The 22,806-nt window shown below is 37.1% G+C and overlaps 1 protein-coding gene across 1 annotated transcript in view; it reads right to left on the bottom strand.

Annotated features, from left to right (window-relative positions):
* Positions 1-7,242: 7,242 nt before the first annotated feature.
* LOC139716870 (protein TAMALIN-like) overlaps positions 7,243-22,806 on the bottom strand; it is a 45,986-nt gene continuing 30,422 nt past the window's right edge. The window contains exons 3-6 of the mRNA XM_071628397.1: positions 19,671-19,825; positions 12,723-12,816; positions 8,007-8,073; positions 7,243-7,500 (exon numbers count right to left, since the gene is read on the bottom strand). Coding sequence (XP_071484498.1) covers positions 7,243-7,500; positions 8,007-8,073; positions 12,723-12,816; positions 19,671-19,825 — 574 coding nt within the window. The remainder of the gene's footprint in view (positions 7,501-8,006; positions 8,074-12,722; positions 12,817-19,670; positions 19,826-22,806) is intronic.

The raw sequence follows: 22,806 nt of genomic DNA, 5'->3' as shown, positions 1-22,806 counted from the left end.
TGAAAAAAGTTCATTTTCACTCATTTTGGGGTAAGCTCTGGGATCACTCGAAGATTTAGGAGTGGTCCTTGAGGTCACTCTAAAAAAGAGTGATAATGAATATTTCCACTCTAAATTCACTCTTTTTTTATTCACCCCGCTAAGAGTGAATACTTTCACCTGATTTTTTTTTTTAAGAGAGTAAATCCGAGAAACAACGTGTAAAAGAGTATTACGTTCCTGTGGAAAATCTTAAGAGTTAGGAAAAACAAGAGCGCAGATAAAAAAATGAAAGAGTTAAAAAGCTGAGAGCCTTCGGCAAGAAAATAAAAGAAGACTTAAACCGATCTCAGCAAAGGGAAGGTGATAATGTCGACTTGATTGACAAGGATTGACAAGGAAATTGATTCACAAATTTAAAAATTTGCTAATGATGTATACTTATGTATGCTTTACAATGAAAGGTACTGGATAAAAGTGTTGGCTTGTAGATATCAAATTGAAAGGATGAAATGTATGTAAATTTCCTTGTTTATGCACCGAAAATCATACATAAAAATTTCTACCCAATCTAAACTCTTCCGAGATATTAATGAAAATATGATGTTTAACCAAGAAAATAGAAGAAAGCGTCATACTAACGCTCTTATACCAAATTTTATATAATTTCACTCTAATACAACTCGCCACTTTTGCATTATTCTCTCCTATACACTGGCTTACCCACTATACCTTTTATTGAAAGTTGCCTTTTGCAGAAAAATACCAGATTGTGAGTTTACAGTTTTCTTTTACAATGATGTAATATACATTAAAGACATTTTATATGTCACCGAACTTTTATTCTATGTAATGGAAATAAAAGAATTGCAATTTGTTCTTCTGACATTTCTATGCCTTTTCCATTGCCTCTTCCCCCCCCCCCAAAAAAGAACAAAACAAGGGGGCATCCAAATTATGAAAGGTGCGCCTTTTTGTGTTTATCATTGTTGTCTTTATAGACTAGTAGGTCATTTATACTCTCAATCTAAAACCGTGAGAAAGCTGTCTATTTACGTGACCACTCTTAAATTGTTCATAATTCTGGTTTTTTTTTTGTGACTATTACCAAAACCATGCATTATCGTTGCTTAAAACTTACCATGGCACATTATTGAATAATGTGCCAAGAAATCTGTACGTTTTAAGCAACACTAATGCATGGTTTGTTCATTAATGAAACTCGTGATAATCATGCATTATTAATCATAAAGCAGTGCTGGTGTTTGCATTTTAAACTTCATGGGCTCGCTGTGATTTATTTCACATTGTTCACTCTTATGCCTGAAATACCTTATTGATGTAAACTTTGATATGCTTAACAGTTAAATGCTGACCAGCTTGTACACTCACACTGTGCAATGTTGTCTAGCGATGCATCATTCCTTTTTAATGCACTTTCCAATGCATCTCCACTTTCGAGTGATAAATATTTCAATTTGGAAACATTTGAAACATACGTTACAATTGTTTAAAGTACATACTGATACATTTTAGGGGTTCTTGACAATGTCTTTAGTGACTCTTATATAAATGCATTCCTTTGGTTTTAAACAGGGCACTTCAACAGGTAATTTTGCAGTGAAACTCATAATATTCAGACAAAATAAACTCTTGAAATTTAGATATCTTATTCCAATTTTTCATATTAGGCCAAATGTATGGTACATTATACTATAAGGACGATAACATCAGACGGCAATTAAATAAATCTACTTCCAGAAGTACTGAAGGTCTTGCAACGCTGGTACTCTTGATATTTATTAGAACTCTTAAAATTTATCTTCTTTTTTAGTGTTTAATATACTTATGTAACATACGTGACTCATATGCGTAACAAACGTTACCAAGGTTTAAACAGTCACATTTTCATTTGTCATATGGTTACTGAGATTGTTTGAGAATATGTGTAGGACAAATCCATCTAAAATCATTTGGCAGTTTTCTGCAAGTTCTATGTGTACGAATAAAAAAAATAAAGGAAACAATCTAACTTTACATAGTTAACAACTTCCATCATATCTATCAATATCTTAATTCATGGTTACAGTAACTCATCAAATGAATGAAAAATATAGCAGGCACATTGAAATAAGAATGGTCATATCTTCGAAACTATCCACCAATAGAGGGATAGTTGCATTGTCCATCCCTAAACAGAATGAATATGGTCAAAGAAAAATAAGCGCAGTAACGTAAGTTACAGTGGTGAAATTTTCATGTTCAGCTTCAAATTTCAGAACATAAAAAGTTTGCAACATTTGTTGCTCATTTTTGTTTAAGTTGAAATTCAGTGTATCCTCTAGCAATTTTTCGTTGTCGGAATGTTTTTGAGAAAACTTTATTTTTTCAAAATTTCAAAACCTGAATTGTACATTTTTAATGGTTTTGGCCCTGTATGGGATCACAGGATTTGCGAATTCAGTCCGTTGTGTTTGATACTCAGTCCATTGTGTTTGATACCGAATTGAACAAAATAATTGTTTCGGTCCTGAAGCGCGGCTCAACGTCGGCTCAAACCTCGGTCGGAGGTCATGTTTAACTAAGATTATGTAAATTCCAGATGATGTGTAGTTTGAACTGGAATTTACATCCCGTCAACCACTGTTGATTATTCTTAAGTTGGTGACTTACTTTTAACGATACTTATCCCACTAAAATGTTCCGCCCAACTTATTCAGTATTCAACACAAGGCAAAGTGACAGGGCCTGAAATGGGCAACTTACCTCACAGGTGCTACTGTGCGTATGCTCTAGAGCATACGATTTCGTGCTTTGACAACTCGACGCACGGATCATTATTTCGTTTGTTGTTGTTTTGATAAATATGAAGTATCCGCTGCTATAAAGGATCAGAACCATCACTCGTTATCGGATGGAAGCTTGGTATGTAGATAGTGTATATGATACCTGTCTAGGAAACAGGAGGTCGTTTGTTTGAGTCCAACCCGAGTATGTATACCCATAAAATTTGTTATCATGATTATTACTAAAACACTTATTTACATTGATGAAGGGCAGTTTGTCGATCAGATGCAACAAATTCTGCTTCTCGTGAAAGGTCACGGTTATGTTGAAATAAAAATAAAACATGAGCCTGTATTAAGGGCGAAGATAAGTGGGGGAGGGGTTGAAGCAGATGATGATCGTTATTTCGAAGGTTCATAAATCAGAAAATGAAATAAGGGTCGTTATATTCCACAGGTTCTTTATTCCAAAATACACAAATTCCCTACACCTATGGATGCTTGTTCATCCGAAAATGAAATACTAGTAGGGTTCGTTAAACCGAACTTTAGTGGCGTTATTCCGAAGGTTCGTTATTTCGAAGGTTCGTTAATACGAAATTGAAAATAAGGTTCATTAATCCGAAAATTAAAAAGAATGTGCGTACTTCCGAACCTTCAAAATTATGAATCTAATTTTTGGATACAACGAACCTTCGGAAAAACAAACCTTATTTCATTTTCAGATATACGAACCTTTGGAATGACGAATCTTATTTCATTTTCGGACTAGCGAACCCTCGGAATAACGAATCCGAAAAAAAAAAAACTGAACTGTAACCGCTAAGGCACCCTAACAATAAGGACATGTTGTACCCCCCCCCCCCAACACACGCACAGACACACACACTCACGCACACACACACACACACACACACACACACACACACTCATCGTTCAGTGAAAACGAATCGAAACGCAATAATGCTACGAATGTCTTGTGTACATTAATTACAGTGTGAAATTATGATCATTGTTTTTAACGCAATAGTCGCCACTGATATCATTAATTATCATTATCAATTTTATTAGCAGCAGTGGTAGTTAAAGTAAAAATGATTACCGAAAACTTCCTTTTCTCTGAGGAAATGGTACAGGCGATCTCCTAGTCTCACCACTTTAAATCCAATTGAATAGCTTGATGAAATCAGAATTATTGACCTTGCCGAATCGGGAATCCATCCATGCAAACGTTTGAGGCAAAATCAACTCGAGAATTAAACTCATGTTGTCATTTATTAGTCTCCCTTTTGTATATACACAGAATATAATGCATCATATGATTTTGAATATTGCAACACAGCATAATTCACTTTGATAGAAAAGTCCCCTTCACTTTCATCAACCTATTCCATTTCTGATTAACGAACTTTATTTTGGCTTCAAATTGCTAGTAAAGAACCCTTTTCAATTTCGGATCATTATCAATTCCTTTCTATTTTAGAAATTCGAACCAGTGGAATAACGGATCGTAGGAATAATAATGAATTGAATCAAAATAACTATATTTGGATAAAGGAACCCCTTTTTTCCGATTTTCGGATTAACAAGCCCCAAAGTATACGAAATTTGTGTGTTCGAAATAATGATTATTTGGTTAACACGACATCACCCCAGACATGGTTTGCAAGCCCCTCGAAGGTCATTAAGGGGTGACTCCATCAACTTGTGTAAACGGTATACAGGTGTGGCCGATAGCACCCGCCCTTAATAAGATGTTAAACTTATACGTTAAAACCTTAAACTGCCCATAACTGTCGTACTTTTGTTTATCTGTATAAACTTTAATGTCACTGGTTATATTGTGGTGTCTGTCTGTTACAGTCAATTGAACATGGGTTGAGTTCGATGTTTTGCTTTGTACACTACTCTCCGAATGAGATTGTTGAGTAACATGGACTTTTCTGAAAAAAAAAAAATATATATTCACCCACTCTATGCGTGTGCCGATTCTGACGGTAATGCTGCATTCATTACTATCTTATTTATATTAACTGTTAATCTACCCGATCCAATGAATACAATGAAGAAAACGGGAAACAAATACTTTGTACAGGACAGTTTAATATATTTCAATGTATACAGTAAAATATGTACATTTCGGTATAAAACAGTCATTCGTTGCATATTTCTTAGGAGCATTTGATATATCATTGTGATAGACATTTACATCAGAAAGGTATATTGTCAATTACCATAGATTCTAATATAGAATGCATTTAGCTAAATGACATCGAAGCGTTTAATGTATGGCAAGTACATTTATCATATTGGGTGAATTTTAGTTTTAAGTACAAGTTGTTAGTTTAATATAACATTGCCAGTATAAGTATTCAAAGAAATAGTTTATCGACTTGCTCTGTCTCTCTGTGAACCCTTCGAACTGGTTGACGTTTTAGATTGGTTTTTATTGGGGGTCAGATTGACAAAGACAAAATAATAATAGAATTGAATTTTGTATGCCTGTAGTCTCTACGCAAATCGCATAAAGCAGGTTTTAACAACACATATAGAAAATCAATAGACTTGTGAAATCAAACTGGGTTATTGGACACAACATACCCACCTTCATTCTGCGCAGGGGAGAACTGATACGGGTTAGCAAAGTGGTTTATTATAAAATCATGGGAAAACAATTAAATTTCTTTGACTGAACAAGACATGTATATACTACGATCATTGAAAGATCAAAGGTTAATACATAAGATACATGACTCATTAATAGATATTGTATTCATTTTCAAGCCGTGCATATTCTCTTCTACATGATGTCACCCAAGGGAAAATATTGTAGCATACTGTAAACCCCCCCCCCCTTTCTTTCTCTCTCTTCATCAAAGAAAATAAAGGCACGAATGTAAGTCAGCAAATGTCGGCCTACATCTATCTGTTGAGTAACAATTTCCACGTGTCGTGTTACAGGCATCAAGCAGCAGGATTCTCTAGACCTGACGTTTGCCTCTCGTCTGTTTCCATTGATTAACGCTCATTTTTCTTGGCAATTCAGATTAGACGCGTTTAAAAATACAAAGTACTAACCAGCCTCCATTGTAAGCTTCATTTACCACTGATCCTTTCCTTTTCTAATCCTTTCTGTACCCCGGGGACAAAACATTTATATCTCGCACCCTGGCGCAACTGTCACGGGAAACTTCCCATGATTTTGTGATTCCTTCGTCAGCTCGGTGATCTAGCATGACCTGGCATGGGCGTCACTCACGTTTGGCCCACGAGTCTACTCACTAACCTCAATATTGATATTTCTGAAGTTCCTGAACCATTATAACCTTGCGGCTTTTATTATTCACTCAGGAGAGACAAAAGAAAATAAGAATCAGTCTGCTTAAGTTCTTTTCACTCTCCTTGTTGAAATAATCAACAGTCGTGGCAGACAACGATTGACGTTAAGCATACAAGCCTGCTAATCATTGATGATAATGTCTTTTTTTCTCTCTCTCTCATCTCCTACTTAGTCTTTGAATGGCCACTTCAGAATTCGATGATTATATCCGTTGAACATTGCATGATAGGAACTGATCTTATTTCCTGGTACCAAAAATTCACCATCCACCATCAATGAAACACATTACATTTCATGTAAAGCTGTTGGTCGAGGCAGGTCTAAATTATGACTTCTTCTTTTTTCACCTTCTTTCTTTTGAAAGCTGGCTTCATGCACACTGACCCAAAATGGATACAAATGGCCAAACCAAGGCGGAATTTCCATTTTGTTTCTGAACTGAGTTGTGATTAATTGTGATTAAAGTTTTAGGAGCATTGCTGCTCAAGAGTGACTGGAGAAGCTGCTCCGAGACTGGCTTTTTATAATGTTCACGTCACCGTGACAAACTAATGAGAAACACTTGAGCTTTTCGAATTTGGCATCTCCATGTACGCTCTATGATACAATAGCATTGCAGGTTGCCTTCCAATCTGGCAGCTTCTTGTTTCCTTCGTATTGTCTTCGTGAGGCAACAAATACGAATGCAGCTGATCATTTCATTGCTGTTACATCAACCCTCTCTCCATTTAATTGAGAATTAACTATCTGCTTTAAAGACGTTAGAGCTTTTGTCACTTTAGCTAGCTGTATTGCAGATTTATGTATGAGTTTGTCATATTCTGCGTTGAATAGGACTTAGGCCTACATTGAGTGTTTCTTTTTAATTGTAGTGCCTTATGATGGGATGCAAATTGTCCTCACAAACATTCGCGTTCTTCAGTGCTATAATTTCGAGCTCTCGTGTGACTTAACTCTACTTGCTCTTTCATGTTGACATTTTCCTTTCATTTATGCTGATGAAAATACAGGAAGTAGGGGCCTACGGAGATTCGATTCACATGCGAGGAACTCTCGAGATAGGCAGTGATGGGTGTTCTGCATTATTGTCTGTCGAAGCGAAGAAAAGTCTCAAATGTCAGCTAGAGTGACAATGCGTCACACATCCAGAACAGCGATTTGTTCTAGACTTTCATTCCCAGGAATTTGTGATAGAGTGAATCCGCCCGAACTGATAGAGCTCAAAGACTGAGACTTGCTGCTGAGATGTGATGATCCAGGTGAAGAGTAGAAACCACTGTCATCAGAGGCTAGCGATGTCATACTGTTAAGCTCGTATCGCGCTAGACCGAGCATCACTCGTTTTTCTTGCGCCTGGAGGGCCCTATACGCGAGCTTCTTATCATAGAGCATCCTCTGTGGATTAACAGAACGTAAAGGAATTTTTTAATACCTAGTTTTAGACGTGACATTAGTGGCGTGTAAAAATGCAAATTTCAAATCATTCATCACGTCATATTGGATGTCAAATTCATAACTATACTATTTTTCCCCTAAATCTATTTAAGGAGATACATTATTTATTTCGTGATGAGAGTACCGTATAATGCCTTGACTTATCATTCTAGGTATGCTGTAAAGCAAACACGTTTTGATGAACAGAATCAACCAGTCGTAATTATTCTGTTGTATCTTTGAAAATCCTGATGTTTGGGAACATGTTATGAAAAAGACAAATTATATATAGTGATTCCATGCTATATGTGGGAATTAACTCATGGATATGGAACATTGAAAAATTGTGTTGTCTATATTCTCTTTGACTGATGAAAGAAAATCTGATGTAAATTCTTCAGTCCTTCTTTTCACTGGAACGACTTGTGACAAAAGTCGGATGTAAAGATTGCAATTGCATAACTTACCTTCAATTTTACAAGCCTTTTGTTGTGTTCCACTTTCTTTACACAATCCTCAAATAGGAGCACCAGTCTGTGGAGAAAACAGAGTGATACACTGTGTAAACACTTGCAACAATTTTGGAGAATTGCAACTGATTGACAAATTGCCCTACATCGACGTAAATAAGCACTGCATTGATCCCACAGTGTTTTAGTAGTAGCCATGATAAAAAATCATGGGCGTACATACTCGAGCAGGATTCGAACCTACGACCTCCTGGGCCCTGTTTTATGAAGAGTTACAATTGATTATAAAGTTGATTTAAACTGTAAGTCTATACCAGCCTGTGTGGTAAGGAAATTTAAAATCGATTTTATCTTTTGATAAAACGGGGCTCATCTCCGGACAGGCATCTCGACGGAAGAATTTCATGAATTTGAATAATTTTTGAGAATATTGTATAAACTACGTTGCCACTATGATCATATACACTGCTTGAAATGAATCGTCACGTGTGAGGTTAACTCAAGGTTATGAGGGTTGAAAAATTGGCTGTCATGGCACAAGGGAACAAACACTTCACTTTCATATTAATTATAAACAACATTCATTAAGTGTAACATTTAAGACAAAGACAAATCCGACGTTGTTGTATTGACAATTACATACTAACATTTACGATTGTAATAGCATAATATTGCATATTTGCATAATGCTATGCACAATAAATCAACGAATAAAGGGGGACCGATTAATATGGATTGGGAGGACGAATAATGGGAGGGGGAACACAAACAGACAAGACTTAGAAGTTTATCGTCAAATCGAGGACCAGAAACAAGTTGCAGCTGGCACCGTACAGGAAATACTGAGATGAACAAAAAGCAAGCAAAAAACACACTAATAACGTGATTTTCAAGCGCAAAATCTCTGACTTATAACTTGATAGATCTTAATACAACGTCTCTCGCAATATCAGTATGAAGTAAGAATCTCAAGGACTGTATAATACAGCCACGAAGGAATATGGATGATGCTCGATCCAACTCTGATAAGTCATTATCACTCACATCATTCTATAAAACCGCAAGAATTTTGTTTTTCATGGGTTTATGAGTCAATAACGCAGAAACAAGTCCTTTCGACCTTCCCATGCTGTTCATATTCCAAGAGTTCATCAACTTCAATGATTCTAGGCTGGCTACCTTGAGTAGGATCTTTCAGGCAAGGGTCATACCCTTGGTAGGTATTATCACACGGAAACAAATTAGTCTGATGTGACGCACTGCATGTTCTTCGAGTATGATCTCTAGTTTCCAGATCACTACACGCATTACGCAAAAACAATTTTGACGAAATATAGGCAAATTACAAGCACTCAGACTACCTGAGTGGACAAATAGAAGAGAAGATTTTTTTTTATATATATGCCTTCGTATAAAATTCAAATCCTTGACATCCGAGATTTGGCAAAATTCTTGTCAAAAATTTGTATATCTCAGACACTTGTCAGGTCAATAATTTACAGAATTCTTGAGATAGCTGACTACGACATTGTGATGTGTAAACTACTGTCTTGTAATCGCTGATCACTGTTTATTCCGTCCTGCCTCAGGAAGGATGGTTTGAAAGAGATAAAATCAACGTTGAATATTTGATTTTAAAAAAAATCATGCTAAATGTCGCACCAAGGGCAAACTAACATCATTCCTGAGACTTGGAAGGTTAAAACGAACATTTGCCCCCCCCCCCCCAATATAAAATATTTTAAAAAGTTGTTGTCATTCAAATTTTCGACGGTAGAACAGAGAATTATAAACACAGAGCCGTAATAGTACCATTAAGAGTAGACGTAAAAGAATATCTAAGAAATATCATCGCATCACAGTACTATTAGTGGCAAACCACACATGCAAATTAGATACGTACAACTATCTGTTCTATTGTTTTTTACACGTTATAGAGTTATGTGTTTGTTTGTTAACACTTCAAATACGACACATTTCCTATTAAAAGCAAGCGTACTAGGTTATTGCAACGTCGCCACCTTCACCTTGCCATGTATGACTGAACACCTAGCTTTCTTGTTTAGTATTCAATTCATCTAAACTTCTATCGTTTTGTTTGATCGATGCCATTCTCATTTATCAAAAACGATTTCAACATAGAGCACAATCGCACTGTAACTCTGACAAGTCTTCAAGAAAACTAAATGAATGGTTAAAAAAAAACATTGAATCAGTTTTGCTCAGTCCGCTAATCCTTCCTTACTTTCATGTAATACCTATCCCTTTTCGTTCATGGTTGTCGGAACCAGAATCTTGTGAATAACGTAATTACCACACAATTCAGAATAATCGTGAATTCCTTACTGACGCATGTGAAATACTTATGTGAAATAAATGTTTACCACACAATTCAGAATAATCGTGAATTCCTTACTGACGCATGTGAAATACTTATGTGAAATAAATGTTTACCACACAATTCAGAATAATCGTGAATTCCTTACTGACGCATGTGAAATACTTATGTGAAATAAATGTTATTTCATTCAAAAACAAGGAATCTTGAATACTTCGCGTAAAGAAACATACGCTGAGAGCAATCGTCTATTAGAATTGTATTAGAATGATTGAACCGAACGAAAATACAAAGTGCTTGCCACAGGCCAAACACCATTTTGGTCTGTAGCCTTTTGTGTACTTCCGCTCATCTATTAATCGACTTTAAATTACTTTTATGAACACGGGATATTGTGTAAAGTTAAGAATTGAACAGGGTGTCGGGTAAGTATGAAATTGAAATGATTAGTTTGGTCCATGAAATGTTCACTCTAAATATTTTTCTTTTCAAGACCCTATCGGGTTTAATGTTACGAAGATTAAGCACTTATTCCTGAATAACGACACCAAAAATTGCTGCTTCCAATTACTTATTTTTGTTGCTACAATGTAAAGTGTTGTCAGAAGATATTTTTCTTTTCTTCCTCAGATATCATAAACTATTCTAGATAACAAAACAATAGCAAACAAAAGAGTTAAAGGAAATGACAACACAAGCATTGGAAAACAAAGAGAAACAACAATTATTCAACTTTATTGGTGCTAATGAATGAAGTATACTGTCTCTAAGTGTTCGCTGAGGAATTCTGTATATATGGTATATGATGTCTGATTTTTTTATTTTTTTTTTTTGTCTTTTAGGCGCTCGGAATATGCTGGGTTTTCTAGGTGCTAGTCGGCTGATTTCCGAGTAGGACACTAGTGGTATTTGGATAAACGGTAATGCATTTCAAAATGAAGACAAAAGTCGACAAGAGTAAATAACCCGAAACGGTGAAAACATTTGGAACTTTGATATTCTTACTTAGATCGATTTTTTAAAAACTTTTACCATAGTGTTCATAGAATTTGTCTCTATTACCTGAAGTCAATATAAACATGACATTGAATTGCACTTCATCATTTTAGTGGCGCAGATTCAAACGTTACAAAATCATGTAGAGGTGAGAGAATATAAAAATGGTGACAGTGTGGGCAGAGCGTTCCCGTTGGACCTGTGTGTAGTGAGATAGCACTGTCATAGGTGCATCCCTTTGTTGTGGAGATATTGCGGTGCACCTGGCTCACCAACGGCGGTTGTTATGTGGGAACAGACGAACGTTTCCTGCGTCCAATTACGCACGAGACACGGGATAATGTCAGTAATAAACATGTTGAAATAAGTGACTCTTCCAATGTCTCGAAGCTAGGATATGCTTCAGTGAATACGCTAATTTACTAATGAATTCAATAATTTTCCTCAAGGATCTATTCTACAGTAGTAACCACCTATCCCATCAACCTGCATAATCATGCACAGTGCATGTCAATACTTGGAGTGCTATTTGCATACAAATACTGTTGCTATCTCATGTTAGCCTCGGTCAAGCGTTCGGGTAATCAAGAAAAGAGGCACGCATAAATTTTGAACATGTTAGTAAATAAACTGCATGTTCTTAGGTGTGTGTGCTTTTTTTTCGCGCTTTCAATGGCAGGCCTTCGTGCAATGCATTATCATTTAAAGCCACTATTTACCATTTGCAGTGAAAAAAAACACAGCTTTAATGCGTCAAAATAGTTCTAAAATGTGAGTTATGAATAGAAACAACCAATGTGAAAAATGTGTAATCATTGTTAAGTATTGTTAGATATACAAAATTGTGAACAATAGTTTTATCAAAATCGTTTCTAAAGTAAACCGTCTACAGTTATGGTTTATTGATAAAATTAGTGATATCTAGTTATATGTGTAGCTTTATTGCGACCTTTTATATTTTTTTTTTTAATGATAGGATGTTTTGTGATACAACTGAACTAGACATAGACACCAAATGTGAAATTTTTTAGTCACTGCTCCCAATAGTAAACGGTGGCATTAAGAAACAATTCTTCAATTTTGATATCTTGACAGTTTTGGTTTGTGTGAAACAGAAACATAATGTTTCATACGAAAATCAACCCCTCGCATTCCGAATTCCTGGGGAAGAAGGAGAGGGTTGACGACAGGAACTAATGTGTGATAATAAAACATGTTCTCATTGTTAGTCTCCGGTACATTTGTTACATTGCATGCCTGATCTGTTCAATTTGTCCGTGCAACGAATGCCTGCCCCTCTCACTTTTGCCTCCCGTATAAGTGATAATGAAATATATGTACAGCTATAGCAAGAAGCTGTAAAGATATGCGTGACTTACCTGAGTGAATTAGGAGATACAGTGATAAGATGGACGATGGTTTCATGTGACGCATGTTCCACACATATTCCATTTACAGACAAGATGATATCTCCTGAGAGCAAAAGAAAGCAAACCAAACTATCAAAATAAGTAACATTCTCTCACATACTGGTTAGTCACTAACTGCAGGAAAATGTTTTCTTTGCTAAGACTTCGGTATTTTTCCCTTGGCATCCTTTCACTGTGTGCACTATCGCACGTTCCACATAGTTTCACAATGCATGCTACCAAGTTTTCATTGACTATACAGGTTTAAGCTTTTGTTGACGTATGATTACATTGGTCTCAAATATTAGAGGAGGTTAGCTCAAAATGAATCAAAATATTTGTTATAGCTCGTTATAATGAAGGAATTAATTGTTGGAACTCTTCAAGTTACTGATAAATAGTGAAAGAAAAATCAAGAAATTCGACGGATACGCAGAGCGTAGCGACCTCATAAACTCAGTCACATTCTATTTTTTGTTTTAGTCTTACACAGAATATGGCACTCATTTGATAAAAAACAAAACAAAACAAACGTTCGTGTGTGTAATCAATACACACTGAAGTTGCTTCTTCTCATATTCTATTTTATTCTAATATGTTTGTTTTTTAGAATCCTTTACTTTGTGAATGCTTTACGTGTGGATGCAAAATAGAAAACAACATTACTGTGATATTCTTGATATATATAAAAAATACGATACACCGCAAATTTATTTGGTTTGTCTGCATGTAGCATGTAGCATGGATAAGTCAAATCGTGCATATGAACATGGTACTTTGTTCATGCGTCTTCCAGTAATGGGGCAAAGCAATCGGGAATATGATCCGACTTTTGGCAAGCTAGGTTATGAAAAGCTGTGTTCCTAACAATGCGTTTCCTATGATCACATCAACGTCAATTAGTTCCATACGAGTGTCTGGTGAGAATGTAGACGGCACACGATCCGATTGTACTTCTTTGTATCTTACAGCATTATGCTACCATAAAGTATAATAAATCAAGTGTTTGACGGCTAAGCTAAAAGTCATTACATTGCCTCTCCCCATCGCCCCCCCCCGAAAAAAAAAACCCATACAAACTGCTGTTCGCATAATTTATGTATCATATCACTACAAACAATTTGAACTAAACTCCAGTGTGCGTGAACAAGTGAAACTTGAAATTAAGACGAGGATGAGAGAAGTTCCTCGACACAGAACGGAGAAGAGGCGAATCTCAATAATTGTGAGAATAAGCAACACAAATATTATGTGACATAAAGATAGAGGCATGAAATGTGATCATGACGTCCTTATCGTTGCGTGAGAACTTTCTATTCATGTCAGTCACAAAAAAGGTGAATGTATGGGTGTGATATTGACTGGTAACTGTATCCGTGGCTATGAAATCGGCAAGAGTTGGTAAAGACTTCCGAAATGTAAAAGTTTAAAGATTATAATGGAATACCAGCAATCAGCACATCGTATTATTTTATGACGTTCAGGATCATAAAGGATGGAAGAGTATTTTGCATGAGATAGCTGTGCACCGCATAACGTCACATCAATCGACAATATTGCACTATATTTCCAGCCACTGGTGTTTCCTTCAGTGACACTTTGATTTAAGGCACCTGCTGCTCTTCACATCTCAAATATACCTGACCCGCCAAAGACAGGCCTGTCACGATTTGTTTCCTTAACCCATTATATTACCTTTTCCCATGCCTGACTTTCATATACTACCGACATGACTTCGCTTTTTAATTCTGAGAGACGCACTTTGTTTTCAACGTCAAAGACAGTATGACCCGAAATAGATAAAATAGAAAGATGATGAGAAGGAAAGTGATATGCCCTAGTCGTTAATGCAGACCAGTTGCATCAGCATGGTGCGGAAATTGGATGAGTGGTTCTTCTTTTCTCTGCTTTGTCAGTTCGAACAAAGAAGTTGGAGACAGACTTCGTTGAACAGTCATTTCGCATGCAAAGACGTTGTTCTATTTAGGACCGCCCAGAATTCCCCAGTGAGACGCTTGGGATCAGCCTGCTGGAAAAAGGAAGTTAGCATCATGGTTGACGAGCCAGCGCAGCTTCCTTAAAATACACGAACTGCTACATTTAATGTAGAATTCCACTGAGATATTAGTATTATACGAATAAAGCTAGAAAAACAAATGCAATTTAAGATTAAGAGAAATGATAGCAAAATTAGAAGAATAATTCGAAAGCCTACATACAAAATGACAATTATAGAATTATCTCTCTCAAAGTTTGCCATACTTTTCTTGTGCTTTCTTCTTCTTCTTTTTTTTGACCAGGAATAGCAGGTACTATACCTTTTCTAGGATATCTTATTTTCTTTTTGACTCTGCCAATTACCCATGAAGAATACTATGTCGTTGCTCATCCTCCAAGAAGAAACATTTGAACATAAAATGCAGATGAAGAAAATACCATCATTTACCTGACTGATGTCTATTTTCAGAAAACTATTAGTTATTATTCCTAGCAACAGTGAATTTCAGAACAGTAATGCCAAAGTCACATGACTCCGATGTGACTGTCTTTGCAATTTTGCTCTACCTCGTGTGTGCTGCTCTAATTTAATCAACAATATTAAAAAATAACCTAGGGAGAAATTTTCGATAAGAGAGAGAGAGATGGGGATTGGACTTAAAATATCCAGCTCGGGAATCAATAAATGATAGAACCGCGCACGAGGGCACACTGTTTAGATCAACTGTAATGCACCAATAGACTAGAGAGGAGCTTTAAGATCCCATAAGCATGACAATGTAAGTCAGGTAATTTTGAGAATACTTTTAAAGGAGACCTCAGGATGGTTTTCAGACTTTTACATTTGAGTAACTATGAATTGGTTATACTGGGTACAGAGTTTCAGAATTTATAGTGATCAGGATAAGGAATGAGAATGCTTGCAAAATTTATAATTAATAACAATGAACATGACATGGAAGCCTCACCATAGGCATGCAAGACTGGGGGCTCAATGAAGCAGAAAAAAGAAGAAAGCCTGCATAAATTTTACACATGTGAACTTGTTAAGCAAGTTGTATTGTGATGGAATTGTAATTTGTTTTGGATGTTTCAGAGTATTGGTTTCTCCGTTCTATAGGACCACAACAAAACCCACAAATCCATACATGGCGCTGTTGATTTATGTACTATACATGATGTGAAATAATGAAAATCGTCTGGAATTCCCTTTTAAGGACGGATACGGGGAAAGATGTGCACATGTAAGAATTTAATGAAAGAGGGAAAGAAGCAGAACTGAAAGAGTAGTTCAAGTGTTACTTCACGTAATGATGTAGTCGTAGAAGGAAATGAAAGAGAACAAATGAGTGAAGGAAGACGTCCTTTTATTGCTCAGAAATCAATTCCAAGTGAAACATACGTTAAGTAAGAGAGACAGAGTAATCAAGTAGACGATGATGAGAGCAGTTCCTTTGATATCACGGGTGGCCTGCGACGCCTGTCCTGAAAGAATCACTAAGCTCCCCTCTGTCATTCTCAACAGTCTTCTTCAGGACTTTAAACACATGGTACAACCGCAAATCTTCAACGTTCACAACACACCGCGGAAAGCATCATCATACTATTTTTGGAGCATAGTTGCTAGCGCTCAATTACATTCCACAAAGCGTCTGCGTTTTGCCTCTCTAAAGCCCTGTTTTAACAGACCTTACCCTGACAACGTCGGGAGAACGTCCGGAGAACAAAATTCCTTTCTTCGGGCAATAAAACCGCAGGAGAGAGCGAGGAGTACCGTTTTAACAGAAGGACTGTTGGGGTAATGTCGGGGTAGTTACCCTTACCAAGGTAAAATTTGGCAAAAGTTACCAAGACAATTCTAATGTCCGAGTGGGTGAAAGCATGGGGACACATCATTGCAGATAGCCAACGTAGAAGAGGTAAATAAAATCAATAAATAAACAACAGAAGTATTATGTGCCTCCTTTGGAAATAAAAAAAATGTAGCCTTTTGTTACAAACACGATATTATAGCGGCAATTATAGGGCAATTACCCCCTGGGCAATTACGCCGGACCCTTCTCCTGGTCCTAATCCTAATTCTAATCCTGAACCTAATCCTAACCCTAAACCTAACCCTATCCCTAATCTTTACTCTAACCTTACCACTAACCAATATTTAGCCGGGGGGTAATTGCCCTCTGGGGGGCCCGCACCTCGCCACCCCACGCTCCCATAGACAAAGCACGTAAAAGACGTGTGCAGGTGACCGTGATGATACTGATAATACGTATTCCTTACATACGTAAATGTAAGATTTTCAAGAAAACATGTTTGATTTTCACCTCAGTTTGCTTGGTTGTGGTAACCCTGCAAAGTTTCAAGTGTACTGAACACAGTCCCGGGCGTAAATTTTTGTACAGTGCGCTTGTAGCAATTTTACGCAGGGTGACGATATTAGGGCCCCTGACGAGGCGCGGGTACATCACTATACATGGTGTACTATTTAAGCTAATATTATTGCACATTTGGAAATATGTGAATCAAGCACTGTCGCTATAAACTCGATGAGTTTGCTTATATTTGATTGATTTAGGTCACTGGGACCACCAACTATACAACACTGTAATGAAGTTGATAATAAATAAGTGGAAAAAATGAGGAAAGAAAATAGGATTCCATCGGGATTCGAACCCGGATTGCTGGCCCGGTGCTCTACCGATTGAGCTATAGAAAGCCCTAGTACAGTATTCGTCCCAGAAACCCATAATTGTCAATGCTCGTGCAGTGGTCAGAAGCTATAGCAGTATGTGTGTGTGTGTGTGTGTGTGTGTGTGTGTGTGTGTGTGTGTGACACACACGCACACACTTAACCCTATTAAGCCCAAGCTATTTTGACCCCTCGCAGGCCCAAGGGGGGGGGGGCACATTGTGCCCCCCCCCCCCTATATAACTTTTTTATTATTTGATGTATCATTGTCATATTTGGCACGTGGGTAGAGTAACTTATACTCTACATGACCGTACATTTGAATTTTCACAAGGTCACCCATGGAGGGCGCTATTTACAAAAATATAAAGAAATACATAGGAAATATGCTAAAAACATGATTTTTCGGTATAATTTCTTTATCCCCATTATATATGTCTTATCATAAACCAATCATTTTCATATTTGTCACAAACGATAAGCAAGTGGAATTGTATTATTTGTTATGTTTGAAATTTCCCAAGGTCACCACACGGGGGCGCTATTGATATCAACATAGTGATACATTATGAGACCTGAGATGAAATGTTTGGGATGGGTACATGTATAGTTATGACATTTCATATTTGCATAGCAGTGGAATTTTGAGATTGCAAATTGAAAATATGATAAAATAATGATATTAGAGGCATAACCTGGGTGAAGGAATCAAAATAACTCAAAATATAAGGGCAATCTGTAGAAAATATTATTGTTTTCGATTATCTCTATTATATCTATTGTTTTATGCCTTTATCACATAAAAACAAAGGAAATAATAAGAAAAACTTTCCAGGACCATGATTACTTCAAATTTTGCTTCTTCAACAAATTTCAGCCAAGAAACACCCATTTCATACACTGTAATGCTGTTAAATGAAATGGGAACAGAAAAAATATGCAAAATCGGACTGACATGGTCGTCAGTTTATGGTTGCCATGGCAACCAGCAACATCAAATATAGCTAAATTATATATCAAAAATGTTCGCAATAAGATTTTAGGAAAAGTCACCAAATTTGGTTGAAATCAGATTAAGGACGAAGGAGTGGCAAACGAAAATCTGGTATGGGGGCACAATGTGCCCCCCCCCCCCCTTGGGCTTTATAGGGTTAAACCTGACATACTAGTAAACCCGAAAGGATAATTCAACTTGGGGATGAATGCGATTATAAGCACAAAGAAACGAAAAGGTGATAAACTGAAACTTATTTGTATATGCATGCATATATGATTAATAACATAACACTAATTTGCAGCATTCCTCGTATCATAGGGTAAATTATTTCACATGAAGTCGAATGACATCCAGTTTCATGTGTTAACAGATAACATCGTGCTGTAATGTATCTTATCTCGTCACCATAAGACCTTTGACACTCATATTATCACGTCTTGCGCTGTTACCGATATTTCACAATCACTCATTAGGAGTACCTCAGCAGCATAACAATGACGCAAATTTGACAGTGTAGCAGTTGTAAGCTATGAACAACTCAGTCTCTCTCAAATTCTACCTAATCCTTAATACGATTTCTGAACAGATGACGAGTGAGGACTCAATCTAGTAGGTCTATATAACAGCCAGTATTACCGGATGACACTATGCTCAATCCTATAGAGCCGTCTAAATTCATTATCCTTGTCCCACTCTTTCTGTGGTTACCACGTTATGACACAGCCTGACTTGTCGTCCTGCATTGCTATAGGAATAGTGATGCTGATTTATTAAAGTACCTATTCTGAATCATGTATTCATTAAACCTGTATTGTTACAAACACTATCCTAAATTCTTCACTTTTCTTGCAGATATCTTATCGCTAGATGTTCGTTTTGACTTATCATTCTTCCCATTTTTAGTTGGTGTTTAATTTATTGAATTCGAAATGTAGATTTTGAAAGTCCGTACAAATAACAGACATTTTAATAGGTGATCATGATCAACTACAGTTCATATCGATCGTTCGTCATCATCGATATTTTTCTCACCACCATATATTCCTCTTGTCTCTTCAGTCATGTGTCAGCAAAACGAGTAAAATGCGGCGATACATGTAGTTGTATAGCAGGAGTTGTGTTTATAAATCAAAGAATTAAGGAAAGATGTGTTGACATTGTTACGCGGGAAAGGCAATAAGTGGGGTTTGAACGCATGGGTTAAATACAAAATTGAGAGTAAGATATAGATCACCTGGTCTCATCCCAGCCAGATACGCAGGGCCATCTACTTGAACATCGCAGACATAGGTGCACAATTCCACTTCGTTCCGCCCCTTGTGGTGGATGGCATATGTTTGGAGCTCAAACCCAAAAGTACCAGCCTGCTTTTCGACGATAATTGTTCTCCTGCAGCGAGAATAATCATAAAACCATATCATGACTGATAATAATAATAATAATAATAATAATAATAATAATAATAAGAATATCACACACATGTATTCCATCACTCCCCTGGGGAAGCAAATATCTCAACATGTTTTAGCCATTAGGAATTATAAGATCTTTTTTACGTCTTTTACTTGTGTCAACAAAAAGACTGAACGTATAGAGAGTGAGTGAATAGAATGCAATGAAATGCAACATTTACACGCAGCTCATTGTTTAGACGTGTAAAGGAGGTCCTTGTTCAGAAGAGTAGAGGAGTCGATCGACGGCAGGTTAGGGTGCATGGCAGAGAAAATCAAATACGCAAGGACCAGACAAAAAGGTGGAAATGCAGGAAGGAAACCAGCAGAGTAATAAAGAAAGAAAAACGAAGAGGAATAGGGAGAACGGTAATGATAGCATAACACTCACACTTTCGCAGTTTGTTTGGTGCTGATTTTATCACTGAGATGATGTGGATTAAGTAATGAGAATACATTTTCATTATCGATAGAGGACTGCCTGGCTGTCAGTTTGTATATCAGTAGCCTTTCCATCTGGGTATACTATCAAATTCTCGACCTACCGAAGGTAACCGGACCGAGTAGGGGTTCACTCTTAATTATGACCGTCGCACATCGAGTAAATCGCTTAATTAACGGGGAAAAAAATGCGTCTAAAGTGCATGCCACGGCAATCGTGCACAATGGACGGTTTCTGTAATTTACCACAATTTTTTCGTTTTTCTTTTTTTTTTTCCGAGCATGCCGGTGTGCTACCTCCGACACAAGAAGTTAGTATTTCCAAGGAGGTTCAAGAGATGATGGAGTCACAACACGCTTATTCTCTTTGATCCATTTTCGATGCACACTAAATATTTGTGTAAATATGTTGCAAACTAGATCTGCGTCACAAAGGAAGACAATTGATTCATGTTTCATTGCATAATGGACCAGCAACTCTCTGAGGAAGATATGTCTTCATGATGGTAGTTACTTTTTTCTGTCTTAATGACACTAATTATTTGTTGCCATCCCTATATAAGAATCAGATATGTTTAAGACTGATAAAAATCAACATCACTCTTAAAAAATCACTATTAAATCTGACATCTTTATTTTAAAGAACAATACTTGAAGATTATATCATGTTACTCCATAATTATCAATTTTCAGAAAAGTGATTGAATTGGCTTTCCGGGAGGGTGCAGTTTCAAGTATTTTCACAACGTACATCTCAGATTCGGATTCAGATTTAGATTTTATTTTATTGTCGATATAGGAAATTCTCTCCGTTGGCATTTATACAAATAGGGATATCTACATACATCCATACATACACACATAAATAACATAAATATACATCCACATTTATACATACATGATATACATACACGGATTATACATAAATGCAGTTTTCAATATACAATAATACAATCATATACTCACCATACAGTGAACAGATGTACATTTTTGCACATATTTTTGAAAGGGATTTACTTTCGTTTTATATGCTTTATCATTAAGTGAATAACAGGCAAGATATCGCCCACATTATGTTAGCATTCAAAAGAAATCTTCAGAGTGCTCAAGAAGACGGTGGCATGGAAACACGATCATCAAAGACACAAATGCACCTGTGGAATTCTTGTATACATCCATAGAAATCCCATCTCTCAACCCCATCTCTCTAATCTCCTGGTATTTCTTACTGTTGGCCCATGCCTTGGTGACACACAGAGCAAATTTCAATGAATCAGGCCCCAGCCCTTCGCGCTACTTCATGTACAATGTATACGATAAAAAAGAATAAGGTCAGTACTGTATGGGAGTAGCTCTGAATGAAGAATGACAAATCAAAATAAGAAAAAGGGCTGTTTCTAAATCGGTAAGTAGCACATGCATAGCGCTGTAAACTCTGTAATAATAGACTTGTTTATACACTGACAATAATTCACGCATATCGCTCGATTTGAATATTATTTTGCTCTTTCATGATGTATACAGTATTCTCTCATGTTGAGGTACTTACGGATTGACTGTGATAGAACTGGTTCTTCTTCAAAGCCTGATGCGCTTATTGTTAATCAACAATATTGTGTGTTTTCAATCATCTTCTAGGACAAGAAAATGGACATGAAACGGGTCAGAGCTGAGTGGACAACTGGACGAAACTGGTGAGTTTATCAGCTTTCAGGGGTCAACGTTTAAAAAGTCGGCCTTCAGTCATAAGATTATCAATTGGCTGTTTGAAACAGAGATGTGTGATGCACTTTAAAATCTACAGTGGCAGAACCTTTGCGGCGATTCTTCGTAGGCCTATTTACACTTAAAGGGAGCGTAAAGTCGCAAATCGCGCTGTTTGCAGCTTGGCCCGGCTCGGGATCTTTCGGAAATCTTCGTACTGCTTCGGTAAACGAGCGCGCAAATGGGCGGGCAGCTTCGCCTTGCTCGAGCTCGGATCGAACAATAGCGATGTTCTCACGATCGTTTTGGGGATCGGAGCTCGGAGGCCTGTACACGCTGTATACGTACACGTGTGTACGTACGTACGTATATGCGCGCCATGTTTACCTTACCGCTTGTATTCGCCCTTCAGCACACTGTTTCTCCGTACGATCGCTTGCAATTTTTTACAAATATATCTGTATTTGGCGTTGATTTTCGGAAATGATAGTCTGATGGAGCGAGGAAAATTGTCGTGGGATAGTTCGAGGGTACGCCTCCGTACTGCTCATGAGTTATGGATGAAGCAAAGAGCGATTTTCGTTCAAGCAAAGGGAATACGAAGCAACTTCGACGAGGAATTTGCACACCACCTCTTGCAGCAGCATGGAATGCTGTGCAAGGAACCGTCGTGTGTCGGTCCCGGAGAGCTGTCGGCGCGGCGGACTGTGACCGCTGAACGTGCAAGTGAGAGCTCAGCTGCAGCAGCTGCAGCTGCTCAAACTAAAACTCATC

This window comes from Diadema antillarum, unplaced genomic scaffold, assembly GCF_040938485.1.
Source record: "Diadema antillarum isolate AM-2024a unplaced genomic scaffold, OU_Dant_1.0 scf00000071, whole genome shotgun sequence".
Taxonomy (NCBI): Eukaryota; Metazoa; Echinodermata; class Echinoidea; order Diadematoida; family Diadematidae; genus Diadema; species Diadema antillarum.
The sequence above is the reverse complement of the archived record's forward strand: the minus strand, read 5'-3'. Positions and strand labels throughout refer to the sequence as shown.